Source organism: Dermacentor variabilis, chromosome 5 (assembly GCF_050947875.1).
Source record: "Dermacentor variabilis isolate Ectoservices chromosome 5, ASM5094787v1, whole genome shotgun sequence".
Taxonomy (NCBI): domain Eukaryota; kingdom Metazoa; phylum Arthropoda; class Arachnida; order Ixodida; family Ixodidae; genus Dermacentor; species Dermacentor variabilis.
The window spans coordinates 102952030-102965388 of NC_134572.1; the positions used below are offsets into that span (position 1 = coordinate 102952030).

At 45.8% G+C, this 13359-nt stretch overlaps 1 protein-coding gene across 1 annotated transcript in view; it reads right to left on the bottom strand.

Moving 5' to 3' along the window:
* Positions 1–4319: 4319 nt before the first annotated feature.
* LOC142581936 (uncharacterized) overlaps positions 4320–13359 on the bottom strand; it is a 49881-nt gene continuing 40841 nt past the window's right edge. The window contains exons 2-7 of the mRNA XM_075691372.1: positions 11261–11611; positions 7344–7658; positions 6768–7019; positions 5771–5928; positions 4762–4884; positions 4320–4553 (exon numbers count right to left, since the gene is read on the bottom strand). Of these exons, the coding sequence (XP_075547487.1) occupies positions 5825–5928; positions 6768–7019; positions 7344–7658; positions 11261–11611 (1022 nt within the window). The 3' untranslated portion in view covers positions 4320–4553; positions 4762–4884; positions 5771–5824. The remainder of the gene's footprint in view (positions 4554–4761; positions 4885–5770; positions 5929–6767; positions 7020–7343; positions 7659–11260; positions 11612–13359) is intronic.

The following is a 13359-nucleotide window of genomic DNA, read 5'->3' on the forward strand; positions in this document are numbered from 1 at the left end:
TGACCCATTTGGCTACCCTTTGCTCTCGGATCTCACGTCTAGAGACTATTGAAGCGCTCATTGGCGTTCACAAACGAACAAACGCATCAGATCGCATTCATAATTTTTTCCCTAGTTCTAAATGCATTTTCCGCGATCCGCGCTGATCACGAGTGGGCTATAGAGAAACCTCAGAGTTTCAGTTTTGATTCCTTATTTCTAAGCCGCAGCGAGGCACCTAATTCAGCGCTACTTCACGACAACCCCTCAAGGGAATTGTCGCGACAAAACGCTGCATCGATGTCAACTAGCTGACGGACCGAGTTAGGCAGCACCGCTAAAACGAAACATCGGGCCGATGATCTACGAAGCAAACAAGGAATGCTGTGAACGTGCTATTCATGCCCACTAAGACCATAGCAAGTGCGTCCGACTGGCACACCCCCCATCATTCATAAATAGCAGAGAAGAAGACAACCCATTCGCGCTGTGTCATCTCTTCTTGTTTGTGCCCGTTCTTCAGATTGCTACGTGGTGAACGTAATCCAATTCGCCCGATTCTGTGTTCTCGAGTGCCTCTTTATGGTTGCTTCCGTTGCTCTTGTAGCTCTCGCTAGCCACATCGCTCGCGTTCGCTTAGTTAGTTTCAAAATATCAAATCACCCTATTACTTTCCCGCCAAAGTCAAGTAGTCAAAGTGTTGATAATCAACTTCACAAGTATTGCACAAGGTTCAACCACAAATCGCCCCTTTAAATTACAGGAAATTGCTTGTATCGTGGTGAGCAAGTCATTGAGGGCGCAGTAGAATGCGAACAAACTTTTAAAATTCTCTATTTCAAAAGTTGGCATAAGGTTAGATCAGAGCTTGTAATAAGTTGCCCTCTACCGTTATGCATGAAGATAAACTCTAATGATTTTAGTGTAAGCGGCACTTTTGCGTATTTGGACCACACGTTTGGTACGTAGGGCCCTCTTTTAGCAATAGATTAGGATTGAAAAGTCCGCTTATCATTCAGTTAGCGTCTTGGACAGACGTGAAGTGAGCTCTGCGCTGCGGCGTTGTTATCTTAATTTGTTTATTCTCACTTATTTTCCATTCATTTATATGTTTTAGTATTACTACCATTTCTTTAGTTTTTTCCAATATACAATTTAGAATTGGAGCAGCTGAGGTACTCTCTACCTCAATCTCGCTGCAGCAACCCGTGTATAACAGAACAGAAGAGAACGTGGCAGATCTGATGATCACCACACAATGCGGTTGTTTACAGTCACCACATGCATATGCACACCAATGACACATTAGGCAATCTTCAGTCGCTTGCTTGAGAGCAATTTCTTAGCGCATGAAAGTTTCTTCGCATTTAATGGCCTATCCTATGTCCTGATATATGCTTTAGATCGTAAAACACTATGTACACATGCTGCTGGTTTGTATGAATAAATTTCTGAAAGTGTCAATAGTGAGATTCTTAAATCATCAATGACACTCGGGCTTATTGCAACCAGGCACGTACCCAAGGTGGGGGGGCCGGGGGGGCCCGCCTTCCCCCCCCCCCGAAATTAAGTGGCATACCCCCCCCCCCCCCCATATCCGCCCACGTCACCACAACTCACACACATTCCTGAAACGCTGTCAAATAAATCTACTTGCCGGTCAACATTCTGCTGCCTTTTACAGCGACAGCAGTCTATGTCTAACTTCCGTAGTTTTTTTCGGCCTCCGTTAACAGAAACAATAATTATGTGGGCCGATCCTGGTGATCGTTAAAAAGGGGTCCAAGATCAATGGCCCATACGCCTGTGGACTCGGGAACCTATAACGCGCGCTTCCGAATCTTCGGGATGGGCCCACATATGGATAGTGCTTAACGCCTGCTTCACCTCCGCCGCGGGTGGGCCCGGTATTGCAACATATTCGGGATCGGCCTACGTGTGGGGAGTTCTTAATGCCTGCTTGAAATTGCACTATCTTCAGGCCGACCCGCAGCGGAGGTAAAACACTTTGCTTTTCGTTTGAGAGCTTTGACTGTCGTCAGCTTTCGCTGCCATTCCGTCTCACGGAGTCGAATGGTTGTCAGATGTTTCACTCCTTTTGGATGGCGATAGTTATCGGCATCTCCTGGGGTGTGGAGGCCAGTTTTCTCATCGATGCGGTGCCCGTGCGATTAACTCAAGATGAATTCAGTTAACCGCCTGCAATACTTAGGTGCAGCAGGCAGGGCTTAGTCTATAGTTTAATTATTTTTATTTTTCAATAATTTTGATTGCCCAACACAATCTTTATGTCCCCATCTATTCAAGACATTATCAGTTGATATTATGAATTATTGTAATTTATGCATCATTTTTCAGTAAATCTCGCAGCCATCCGTTCGTTTGGCCCTGGTTTCCACGGTGGTAGACTCTCCCCACTTTTTTACAATACGAAATTAATTGACTACGGTCCTTTTATTTATCTTTCTAATTTGGCAGCCTGGCAATACTTAGGTGCAGCAGGCAGGGCTTAGTTTTTGTTTTAATTATTTTTATTTGTCATTATTTTTATTACCAAAAACAATTTTTATGTCCCCATCTATTACAGCAGACAGGGCGTAGTTTATTGTTTTAATTATAATATTTTATTTATATTTCCAACATAATTTTTATGTCACCATCTATTCAACGATCACGCGCATCGCTGTTGCTTCGTTAGTCCAACCTCTTTGTTTAGACTGATCCAGGGGCCAGGAAAGAAACTCGGTTCATAATGAGCTGGTGTGTATGTTCATGGAATGAGTTGCGGCAGGAGGAAACGCCAGTTGCGTTTAAGTTATCCTTTTGCTTGATTATTTCTTTGAGTAATGGCTCTCCGCAAAGCTAGCAGATCCTCGGAACCATATACCCGCGATATGGGTTAGATAAGGTGGAAAATAGTATATAGCGAAGCAGCGTCCATCATCAGACCCTCCCTTAACCTTTCAACCCATAAGTAATATGACTGTCACCCCTACCTCGTCTTGTTTTCCCGCATTGTACAGCACTTTTCGCGCAAAATTGGCAACTGGAAACAAGAGTCGCAAGGAGATGAGAAATTAAGCGATCTACTAAGCGAGAAAGGCAAGGCAACAGCCAAACAGGGAGGAAAAGCAAAACTTGTTTGTGAAAGTATTGATGAATCAACTTCTGTATTTAAAAAGGAAGTAAAGAAAACGCTGCCGGAAGTGGAGAATAATTTCATGTGTTTTGAATGCCTCTTCTACTGTTATCAATCCAGCCCCTGAAGTAGCCACTTCCCTGCTGTGCTAATGAGAGTGTTTTTCTAACCTTCCGTGGTGGGCGCAGTACGTCTAGAACCGTAGCGTCCTGTGCTATACGCGGTTGTACAGGACCGGTGATCAGGCATCGTTACGCAACTTCCCAAATAACAACAGGAGTCGGTTTTGGCATTTGGTAGAGCAATAAAAGAAGAACCCAAAAGAAGTGTGGTTGTTCCGAAAATATACATTTCGCAATAATTCTTCCAGAGATCAATCACAGAACGCTACTAGAAATCTCTATTTTGCACTTCTTCTGGTTAACTTGTTCTTGGCAAGGTTCTTCCTGCGCATCTTTCATGCCCAAGTCCATTTGATGTGGTTTTCCAAGTAAAGAAGAGGTGTACCTCACAGGCGTACCTGTGAGATACCCGTTATTTCTATTCTCTTTCGCGGTTTTAGGCGTCTTTATGGCGAATGGTGGGCATTATTCACATTTGTACGAGTAAAGATACCCTCCCCCTCATTTGCATAGACAAGTTACCTTGGGTTGCTCCCTCACCCCCCCCCCCCCCAGAAAAAAAATCCTGCGTACGTGCCTGATTGCAACTCTCACAGAAATCCATATTAGCGGTGAAGTACGCGGCAACATGACAGAATGGCGTTCAACGTATTCCAAGGCAGCAGGACGAGGTGGCGAGAGACAAATCGAGGCATGTAGTTCGGCGTTTCCATGGTCGTGAAAATGTTGCAAGCCAATGTTGCTGCAACACTTGCGCGGATTCATCGAACCACAACGTCCTCGTATCGGCAGAGGCCCCGCGTTCTGTACACTCCTAGAGCAGTTATCATTAGGTGTATGGGGGGTGGGGTGGAAAGGATTTCGTTTCGTGCAGGCCATGTTTGCGATGGACGTTTTGGGAGTAGTAGTAGAAGGTCAGCAGCCAGAAGGGACGGTGTCAGACTGCACCTTCCATCCTGAATGTGTTCTGGAGAAGAATGATATTGGGTCATTGTAGCTACGCGCAACTCTTGCAAAAATGATAAGACGACATAAAAAAAAGAAACAACGGCAATGAAAAATGACGCTCGGTTCTACTGAAGTGATTGTTTTTATTCTCCGCACGTAGCGCAGGTGGCGCTGCATAACGCTTCAACTCCACGCTGCAGCTTCGCGTAATGTCTTGTAAGTTGTTGCCGTCGTATTTTGTACATTCGCACCCATTATGCACACGAGGGCACTCACAGTCAGCGGAAAGCGCCTTCAGACGAAGTCTACAATGTCACAAATTCCACAGATGTCTGAATAAAGCTCCTTAAAACTTGCATCACCAACTGAAAATAAAAGAAGAGAAGAGCGGTAAGATAATCTCAAGAAATGTCCTCACCATTGTAAAGTAGTACCAACATTATAATCTCATAACAGCCAGGGATAGGTAATGCCACTGACAGCGGAGAGCAAAGAAGTCAACGGCAATCACAACTCGCACTGCTACGGGCACGTTTCATGAACGATCCGAGAAGCTAAACTTAGATCACCTACCTTGCGGACAACAGCGTCGGAGGCCATAATAAAGATTTGCGGATCGGCCAGCATACAACCATGTGGGTCCCGGGGTGAACTGATGGCCAAACGTAAACTAAGGCACGAGCGGATACCAGGTGACTGAAAAAAAAAGAAGAACGGCGAAGCGGCTTGAACTTTTCTGAACCTCGTCCATAAGCGCTCTACTTCGCAGGATACTATGATGGAAAAACACGTATTTAGAAACGAAGGCAACATATGCGGCTGAGAACGCAATAAACTGCAGACAAATTTTTTTTTATCAAGTGTGGCAATTATTGCAGGAGTAATGATAACCAGGAGCGATATTTCTCGCTGGTTTTTGAACAATCGTGAACAAACGGAAAGGTTTCATCAAACAAAACGCAATTGTCAATTAATCTGTTTTATTTATTATATATGCTCTAAAACAAAAAAAAGCATTGAACCGTGGATAGTTTATCAATTCCTTAAAGATGGTAAAACAAAGAAATATATACAATCGTGTGAAGGAAAGACAAATGGAATGTAAGAAGAGTAGGAGACAAATGAAAGCCTACATGCACCGCTCTTGGTCAGATTTCATCACTCATCACAAGCTAACTTGAGACTTCATTTATTTAATGGATTTATTTGTTTATGCATTTATTTATTAATTCATTTATTTACTTCCTCATTTGACTATACTGCCAGCTGCATCTTGGCAGCCAAAAACAGGAATGGTAAATGACATAACAAAAAGAAAGCGGAGAGCTTTCACAAAGCAAACTGTCGTGAGATGATTAAAAAGAAATAAGACAAACATACTTATTTGTAGCAATATGCATTTTTCCACAGAACAACAGCACCGAATACAAAGGACGGATATTCAATAAAACAAACCACAAAGTGCATCACTGACGTGGTGATAATTGAAAAGATAGCACTTATTAGAATCGGTACGAAAGAAACTTCGCGCTTCACTCATAAGCGCCTTCGATTTGCAAGAAACCTAGCTTTGATGCCCCACCTGTTCTGTCTGCCTCCATCCAGCATGTCCTGGGCAGGTTTGAAAGGAGTGGCTCTATGCTGAAGACGGGATAAGGTGGAGGGACAGTAGCACGGGCAGTGTTGTCATGAAGGCAGTGAAAAAGCGGTTGAATGCAACGGTGGCTTGGCAGCTCATCTCTGGGGAAGAAAGAAAAGGAGGGATCGGAAATGAAATAAATTTTTCTTTGTACACATTGAACATATGCAAGAAAAGAAACCAACAAAAGATATGCTGTCTAGTAGGTTTGTTCTTGAGAAAGCTATTTTTATGAGCTCTTTGTACAGGGAGACGTTGGTAGATTGCTCATTTGCCAAATAGGAGCCACTTTGACCCGTCGAAATCACGTTCCCGAGGGCACGGAAAAAATCAGCGCTTAGGGATTGTCAACGCTTGACAGCGTATTTATTGCTCGATCTAGAGTACGCCGGCGCTTATGGTCGGGTCTGCTACGGCCTGCATATGTTTCACATAGCTTCATATATTTATCTCGAATGCACATGAGCTATAATATACAAGCCTCCTTTAAGCTCACTAGGAATACCATTATTCTGAGGTGGACGGTCATTTTCGGAGACGCACAATGCAGGCAGCTTTAGTACTCGTGTGACCTCGGATGCATGTGCGTTTGGCCTATTTGCTATCTGCATTAGGACTGTCCCTAAACATAATCACTGTCCGGCAGCGCGAAGCAATACACACAAGTTACACACGTAACTTGATCTGTAATTGTTGATGTTTGGTGCAATGTCTTCCCATATGCGCAGTCCAATATAAATTGAACACTGCAGGCAACTTCCTCTCTCTATTGCCGACTTTCATCCAGCCATGTCGATTTTTATGTCGACCACATGGCACCACCTACCTCGTCTCTCGATCAACGTGAGCCTGTAACACGCGTGGCCTGAGCACAGGTTACACGTTAGTCTGACCGCTACTGTATGCATCCGAGACGCTTTACTCTAGTGGAGGAGCCTACCGCAGATGATGTTCTTTAAGGGCCTTCCAGCTGCTGTAGTATGGTGCCTCCTTGAATAGGTAAATAGCGGCGCCGGCACCACCCAGGCGCCATTGTGACAGACCAGCTCCCGGGGACCCCGCAGTTCGAACCCTTCGAGGCAGTAGTAACGCGTCAGCGATCCCTCGGCCGGCGTGCGCCAGCAAGTCTCCTCGCCGCTGACATTGTAGTAGCCGTTCACGATCTCCGGAGGGTCAGGCGAGCACCCTGAATCTGCGTATACGAGAAAATTAACATCCTAGTGCGTTAGAGAACATGTTCGCGGCTCTATAACGAACGCTGCAAGGACGTTGTGGCTGCGAATGGGAACAAGAATCGAACACATATTATAATGTGTAGTGAATACGTAGAACTCTATCCAACGTGCTTCGCAAGCTGTCCTGGTTCCTGCAATATGGCCGAAACTCACATTCGTAATGATTAATTATATGTTCGTTAGTAAACAGGAGAGCCAGAATACTCAGAAAATTTCTCTACGGAATCCTTTTCCGTTGTAGTAAAAAATAAGCGATGCACATTCAGGCAAGCGCAACTAACCTCCGAATAGTTTATGCGAGATTCCAGTTCGCCAGTCCGTCCCAAGCACAATGACGTGGCAACGGAAGGTCAGGTTACGGAAGGCGAGCCAGTCTTGCACGTGGAACACGCGATGCAGTCGCACTTCGTACGTCGAGTTGGCCGCTGTCTTTAGGCGGTCGAATGGCATTGTGTTCAAGTACACTCCAGTCTGATCATTGTAGACGCCGCACGCTGGGGAAGGCTTGGGGAACATGCCACCGCAGTCTAGTTCCACAGTCTCAGTGCACGACACGCGGTCCGAGAACGTAGTCCAGCTGTCTTCCTTGCAGGAGTCTGCGGTATAAGCGAGGTGCGGACAACACCAGGAATACACATGTGCGTATGCGTGTATGTGCGTGTAAAGAATATATATGATCTCACAACACAGGGGCTTAAGAAGACATCGGGGTACAAATATCAACGATTGTCAGGACAGCAGATTGATGGTCAGGTATCATATTCATAAAGGTACGCTTAATGTGTTGAAGTATACGCAAAATCATAAGCACCCGTAGTGCTGCCTGATATATTATTGAATGTGTTCGGTCAATGAAGAACAGCATGAACTGGAGAAACTTTGCGAGTTTGGCCCTTAGATTTTTGACACTTAAGTAAGATGCATACAGAAAAGTAATAATGAAAATACTTGCATTCAGCACGGTAGATTTCAGCAACGTGTTTCAAAAGTAAACGATGACTGAACTACCCGCCGTGGTGCTGTAGTGACTTTGGCGTTGTGGTGATAAGCCCAAGCATCCGGGATCAAATCCTGGCCGGGGTGGCCACATTTTTGGTAGGGGCGAAATGCAAAAAACACCTGTGTACCGTGCATTGAGTGATCGTTAAAGCCCCGAAAGTGGCCAAAGGTAATTCCGACACCCCCGCTATGGCGTGCTTCGTGATCATATCATAGTTTTGGCGAGTAAAACCACAGAAATTATTGAATGAACGAAAATGGAGTAAGCCTTAGCGCACAGTAGGGGCTCTATAACGTAAAACTATTCCAATATGTTTTTATTCCAATCTCCTGACGTCATGTTTGCGTAACCGCCGACGCAAGCATAGGGCGATCGATCGCCCGCAGGGCGGTCTCAACAGACCAATCAAGCGCTCTCCTCGTTCATAGGAAGTAACTTTTGTTTGCTTCAAAAACGAATAACATCGTCTACACTGATGCGGCTTGTCGTATCTAATTGGCTGGCAATAGGTGGGCAGCACGCTCAAGTGGAGAGGTATTCAATGGGGCCTAGCCAGTGCACTGAAAATCGATAACCAGGTGAAGAGGGTGGTGCCAGCGTCTACGATTGGCCCACTTTCCTTTACTTAGTTTGCGGTGACTGGTCGAAAATCGCGGCGGCATGCAACGAAAGCTTAAGAATGACGGTAAAAGGGATCCTAAGCAAAGAGGAGTTGGAAGAACAAGGTCGTAAACGTACCGAAAGTGCTCTAAAACGTTACACGGCCACGCAAAAAGTTTCATAATACGCAAATAAACCCATGCTTTCCGGCTGGTGCGAGTAGCCGGTGCCTGCGCTATCGGTGGCAGCCATCTTTTATTTCTTTCAGAACAAGGCAGCCTGCGGCTATTCAGAAAAAAAGTCAGTTCTGTTAGGCATATTAATGCATCTTTAACGTGTACACGTCACTTTGACGCGGGGAGTATTCGCAGTTTTCTGACGTAGCGTGTCAGGAAGGTGAAGTGCGTGCAGCCCGAAAACTTTTGACCAATAGCCGATGTCAATCGCGAATAGGCATTGAATCAGAAATAACTATTTTTGTTTCGTTCGGTCAAATCATGCATAATCAGTGTGTACACGCCTCATCAAATGGGAGCTATCGCGGTTTTTTGCGACGTCGCGTGACAGGTGAAGTGGGGGTGGTCCAAAAAAGTTTTTGACCATTGGCCGAGGGCTGATTGCAGAACTGGAATAGAAAAGTTTGGAATAGTTTTACGTTATAGCGCCATATGATACTGTTCTAGGCGACTGACTCAAGAATCAAGAAGACGTTTGTTTGTAAGGTGACTATTTATTTGAACACGGAATGCGTAATTACGTAGACGCTCGCGTCTACACGGGGCACGAGCGGCTGGCAGGTTTCGGCATGGGCTAGCGTTCCGAAAGGGATTAAAAAGAATGCTACGCTAAGAGATCGAGTATCGGTTTTTTCTCTCCCTTGAGAGCCCGATACGTTACCGGTATACGTGGTCCCTGGTCGCCACAGCTTCAACGAAACTTTCAGACCTCTTGTATCCTATTAGCATGAACAGAGCTGTGATACACGACGTTCAAGGGATATGCAGGAAGCAAGGAAAAAAGTTTAAAGAACGAACAAAAAGACGTCAAATATCTACACGTAGGAATGACCTACAACCAATATTACACAAACAGTGAGTTTCATAGATGTCATATTCACCGCTAAACTTGTGCCCTGCTGCATCGGCTGAATTACCACATAACATTTTAAAATGTTGTGCAAACTTTGTATAACTCAAATGTAACTTTGTTTGTGATAAAACCGACCTCCTATAGAAGATTTGAAGGCAGCAATGGTCAGCTTCGAAGGCGCAGGCTTATTCAAGGTACTTCTCGCGGTGTTATTAACAGATCCCTGAATTAGAAAGGAACAGAGCCGACTAAGAAGATCACGAGAGCGAGAACGACACAGGACCTGCGTCATCCTGTGTCGTTCCCCCTCTCGTGGTCGTCTTAGTTGCCGCTGTACCTTCCTAATTCATCTACGCACTATCTAGCCCAAATGAATGTTGTTCTGAGCTATGTTAACAGACTCTTCATCATTCGGCATTGTATTTCCGTGGGGCTTGTTCGGGCTCGCACCTTGACTAGGCGCGGAGCTTCGTAGCCCTGACAGTAGACTTCGGCAAAGCACTTATTATTAATTGCACCAACAGCATTGCCTTTTCCCGCTTTCTAGGCCTCCATAGTGACAACACGTGTGATTGGGCCGAATTCGAAGACGTGTGCTGCTTACGAATCCCAAATTGTGACTGCGTGACATTGGGTGACTCAGTGCACTGCGTGATTTATATGTCTGCGCGTGGGAAACTGACACTCTACTGGGCTATGTAGTGACGTGAGATTCTGTGGCAGGTCCCACAGAATAGTGCAATCTTCACATACTGTTGACACGTGTAATTATTTATCTTTATCGGGTGACCACGTTTCGCCGCCTGACAAATGTTGTCGCACAGCGCAGGACGCGCCTGCACGCATCGGAATTTTCCCGAATTTTCTATCCGCTGTCTGTTGTCGCCGAACCTTGAGTAATCTGATTTTATGAATGCGCGACGTGAATGGTGTAGAACTTTCTGGAAGAGCGCAGGCACCAGTGATTACTCTGGAACCTTCGATGAGTGATGTACAAAAGCCGACGCACTTGACTCACTGATCAGATTTTCGACGACCACCGACTGTGTTCGCCGCTATTCCTGTGCTTTAAGTGTAGCCTGTTTTTGAGGGCACAGGTTCACCCAATAAAACACTAGTTTCGCCATTCACAATTTTCTGCTTTCTTCACCGTCACTACCACGGGACAATATCGCCATTTGATGTATAAGCTAGCTTCGGAATGTTTAATTATGCGAGAGAGCAAGGCACGAAAAAATTCGATTTCATCTGCCGCACTTTAAGACATGTTAAAGCTTGCTTATGTCATCAATGAGCGCAATTAGGCGCACATTCGCGCGATGCGATTTATTAAACTCTGAAATAAAAACGCTAAGGTTTTCCACGGACTTCTTGAACATATTGTACTTGTTTACGCCCTCTCCACTAGTACAGGGTTGTGACTATGCGCTCGCTCCCATCACCGCAGTTCCTCAACAGTGAACTCGATAAGTGAGCGAAGTAGCTCGAAGCTTCCCACAGAGGGCTCACCGACGATAACTGTGAGGAAGAGGTCGTTCTGTGACACGCCCACGTCCGTCTCCACCCTGCACGTGTAGTTTCCCTGCATGGACATGTCGGCGTTGAGGATTGTGATGAAGGAAGGGGAGCGGTTGCTCAGGTCGACGCGCTTGTCGAACAGGTTGCGCGCCAGCGGACGGCGCCCCTTGCGCCACACGTAGACCTCGGCGCCGTCCTTGAACCAGAGGACGCGCCGCAGGTCCTCGCCCGGCGACAGCACGAAGAAGCAGAGCAGCGTGGCGCCCTCGCCCTGAAGCACGTACTGCGTCTTGTTGCTGTCCGACAGGAGCCGCACCTCGGTGACCACGATGCCCAGCACACCTGCGTCGATCATGTCAGACACAATGCCTTTTATGTAGCACATTTACTTTGTATCATTAGTTCATCTCACCAACAGTACACGCACTGTAGATTTAGCTCAAAAGTCGGAAAGGGCATTGATAGACACTGCAGGCATTTGCAACATTACTGATAAATCAATCGCCCTTTGTGTGCACCGATAAATACTGGTGGAAAAAAAATTACTTTGGGGACGGAGTTGTAGGAATGACGTTACATCGCCTGTAATTACGTTGTCTGATGTGCAACAAATTATGTAGCTCGCATTGGTGTCATGGCAACTCAAGAAAACTCTTTGCTCGTAAATACTTCCGACACTTAATTGACAAAGGAGCCATTGGTGCGACTCTGCGACAGCTCGACAGCCATCTCCGTGAATTCTCACCGCGCTGTTATCGAGAGCACTCATTATGGGTTTAATACAGACAGTAAAGAGGGCCTCACGCCAAGTTCAACAATGATGAAATGTAAATGGCGTTATGGATGACGTACGTATCAAAGGCGACCACCACAACAAGTGTTGACAGCGTATGCGCACTTAGAAAATCACGCTGCTGAGCTTAATGTGAGCGTACCTACGCCCTCTCCGCCCCAGAAGAAAGGAAAAATGAAGGAAGTCGTTCGGCAAACGCGAATTTGTTAAACATGAGGCCAATTCTTGTTGCAATGTGGAAGCTAAAAATGAATAGAACACCTTTTCACTGCCGGGCGATGTCATACAGGGCGACATGCGGTTATTTTGCAAAAATATACAAGTTTACTTTGATAGAAGGCACATATATATCGCAGGTTGTTGGTAGTACAGAGAAAAAGGTACGAGAGAATAAAGATTACATATATCAGAATTATAGATCAAGTACTCCTCATCAAACCTCGGCCCTCAGTCCCCAGCAGCTGCGAAGCAACTGACCACGGCGGCGGTCAGTCCTGCGACACAGCAGAGGGTGCTAAGAATCCCTGGCTTCGGAAAGCCCGCCTTTGGAACATGAACCTGGCAACGTTTAATGCTAGAACGTTATCTATTGAGGCGAGTCTAGCAGTGCTATTGTAGGAATTAAAGGGCAGTAAATGGGATATAATAGGGCTCAGTGAAGTTAGGAGACCAAAGGAAGCATATACAGTGCTAAAAAGCGGGCACGTCCTGTGCTACCGGGGCTTAGCGGAGAGACGAGAACTAGGAGTGGGATTCCTGATTAATAAGAATATAGCTGGTAACATACAGGAATTCTACAGCATTAACGAGAGGGTGGCAGGTCTTGTTGTGAAACTTAATAAGAGGTACAAAATGAAGGTTGTACAGGTCTACGCCCCTACATCCAGTCATGATGACCAGGAAGTCGAAAGCTTCTATGAAGACGTGGAATCGGCGATGGGTAAAGTCAAAACAAAATACACTATACTGATAGGCAACTTCAATGCCAAGGTAGGCAAGAACTAGGCTGGACACAAGGCAGTGGGGGAATGGGGCATACCAGGGAATACCAGGGGAGAGTTATTAGTAGAATTTGCGGAACAGAATAATATGCGGATAATGAATACCTTCTTCCGCAAGCGGGATAGCCGAAAGTGGACGTGGAGGAGTCCAAACGGCGAGACTAGAAATGAAATGGACTTCATACTTTGCGCTAGCCCTGGCATCATACAAGATGTGGACGTGCTCGGCACGGTGCGCTGCAGTGACCGTAGGATGGTAAGAACTCGAATTAGCCTAGACCTGAGGAGGGAATGGA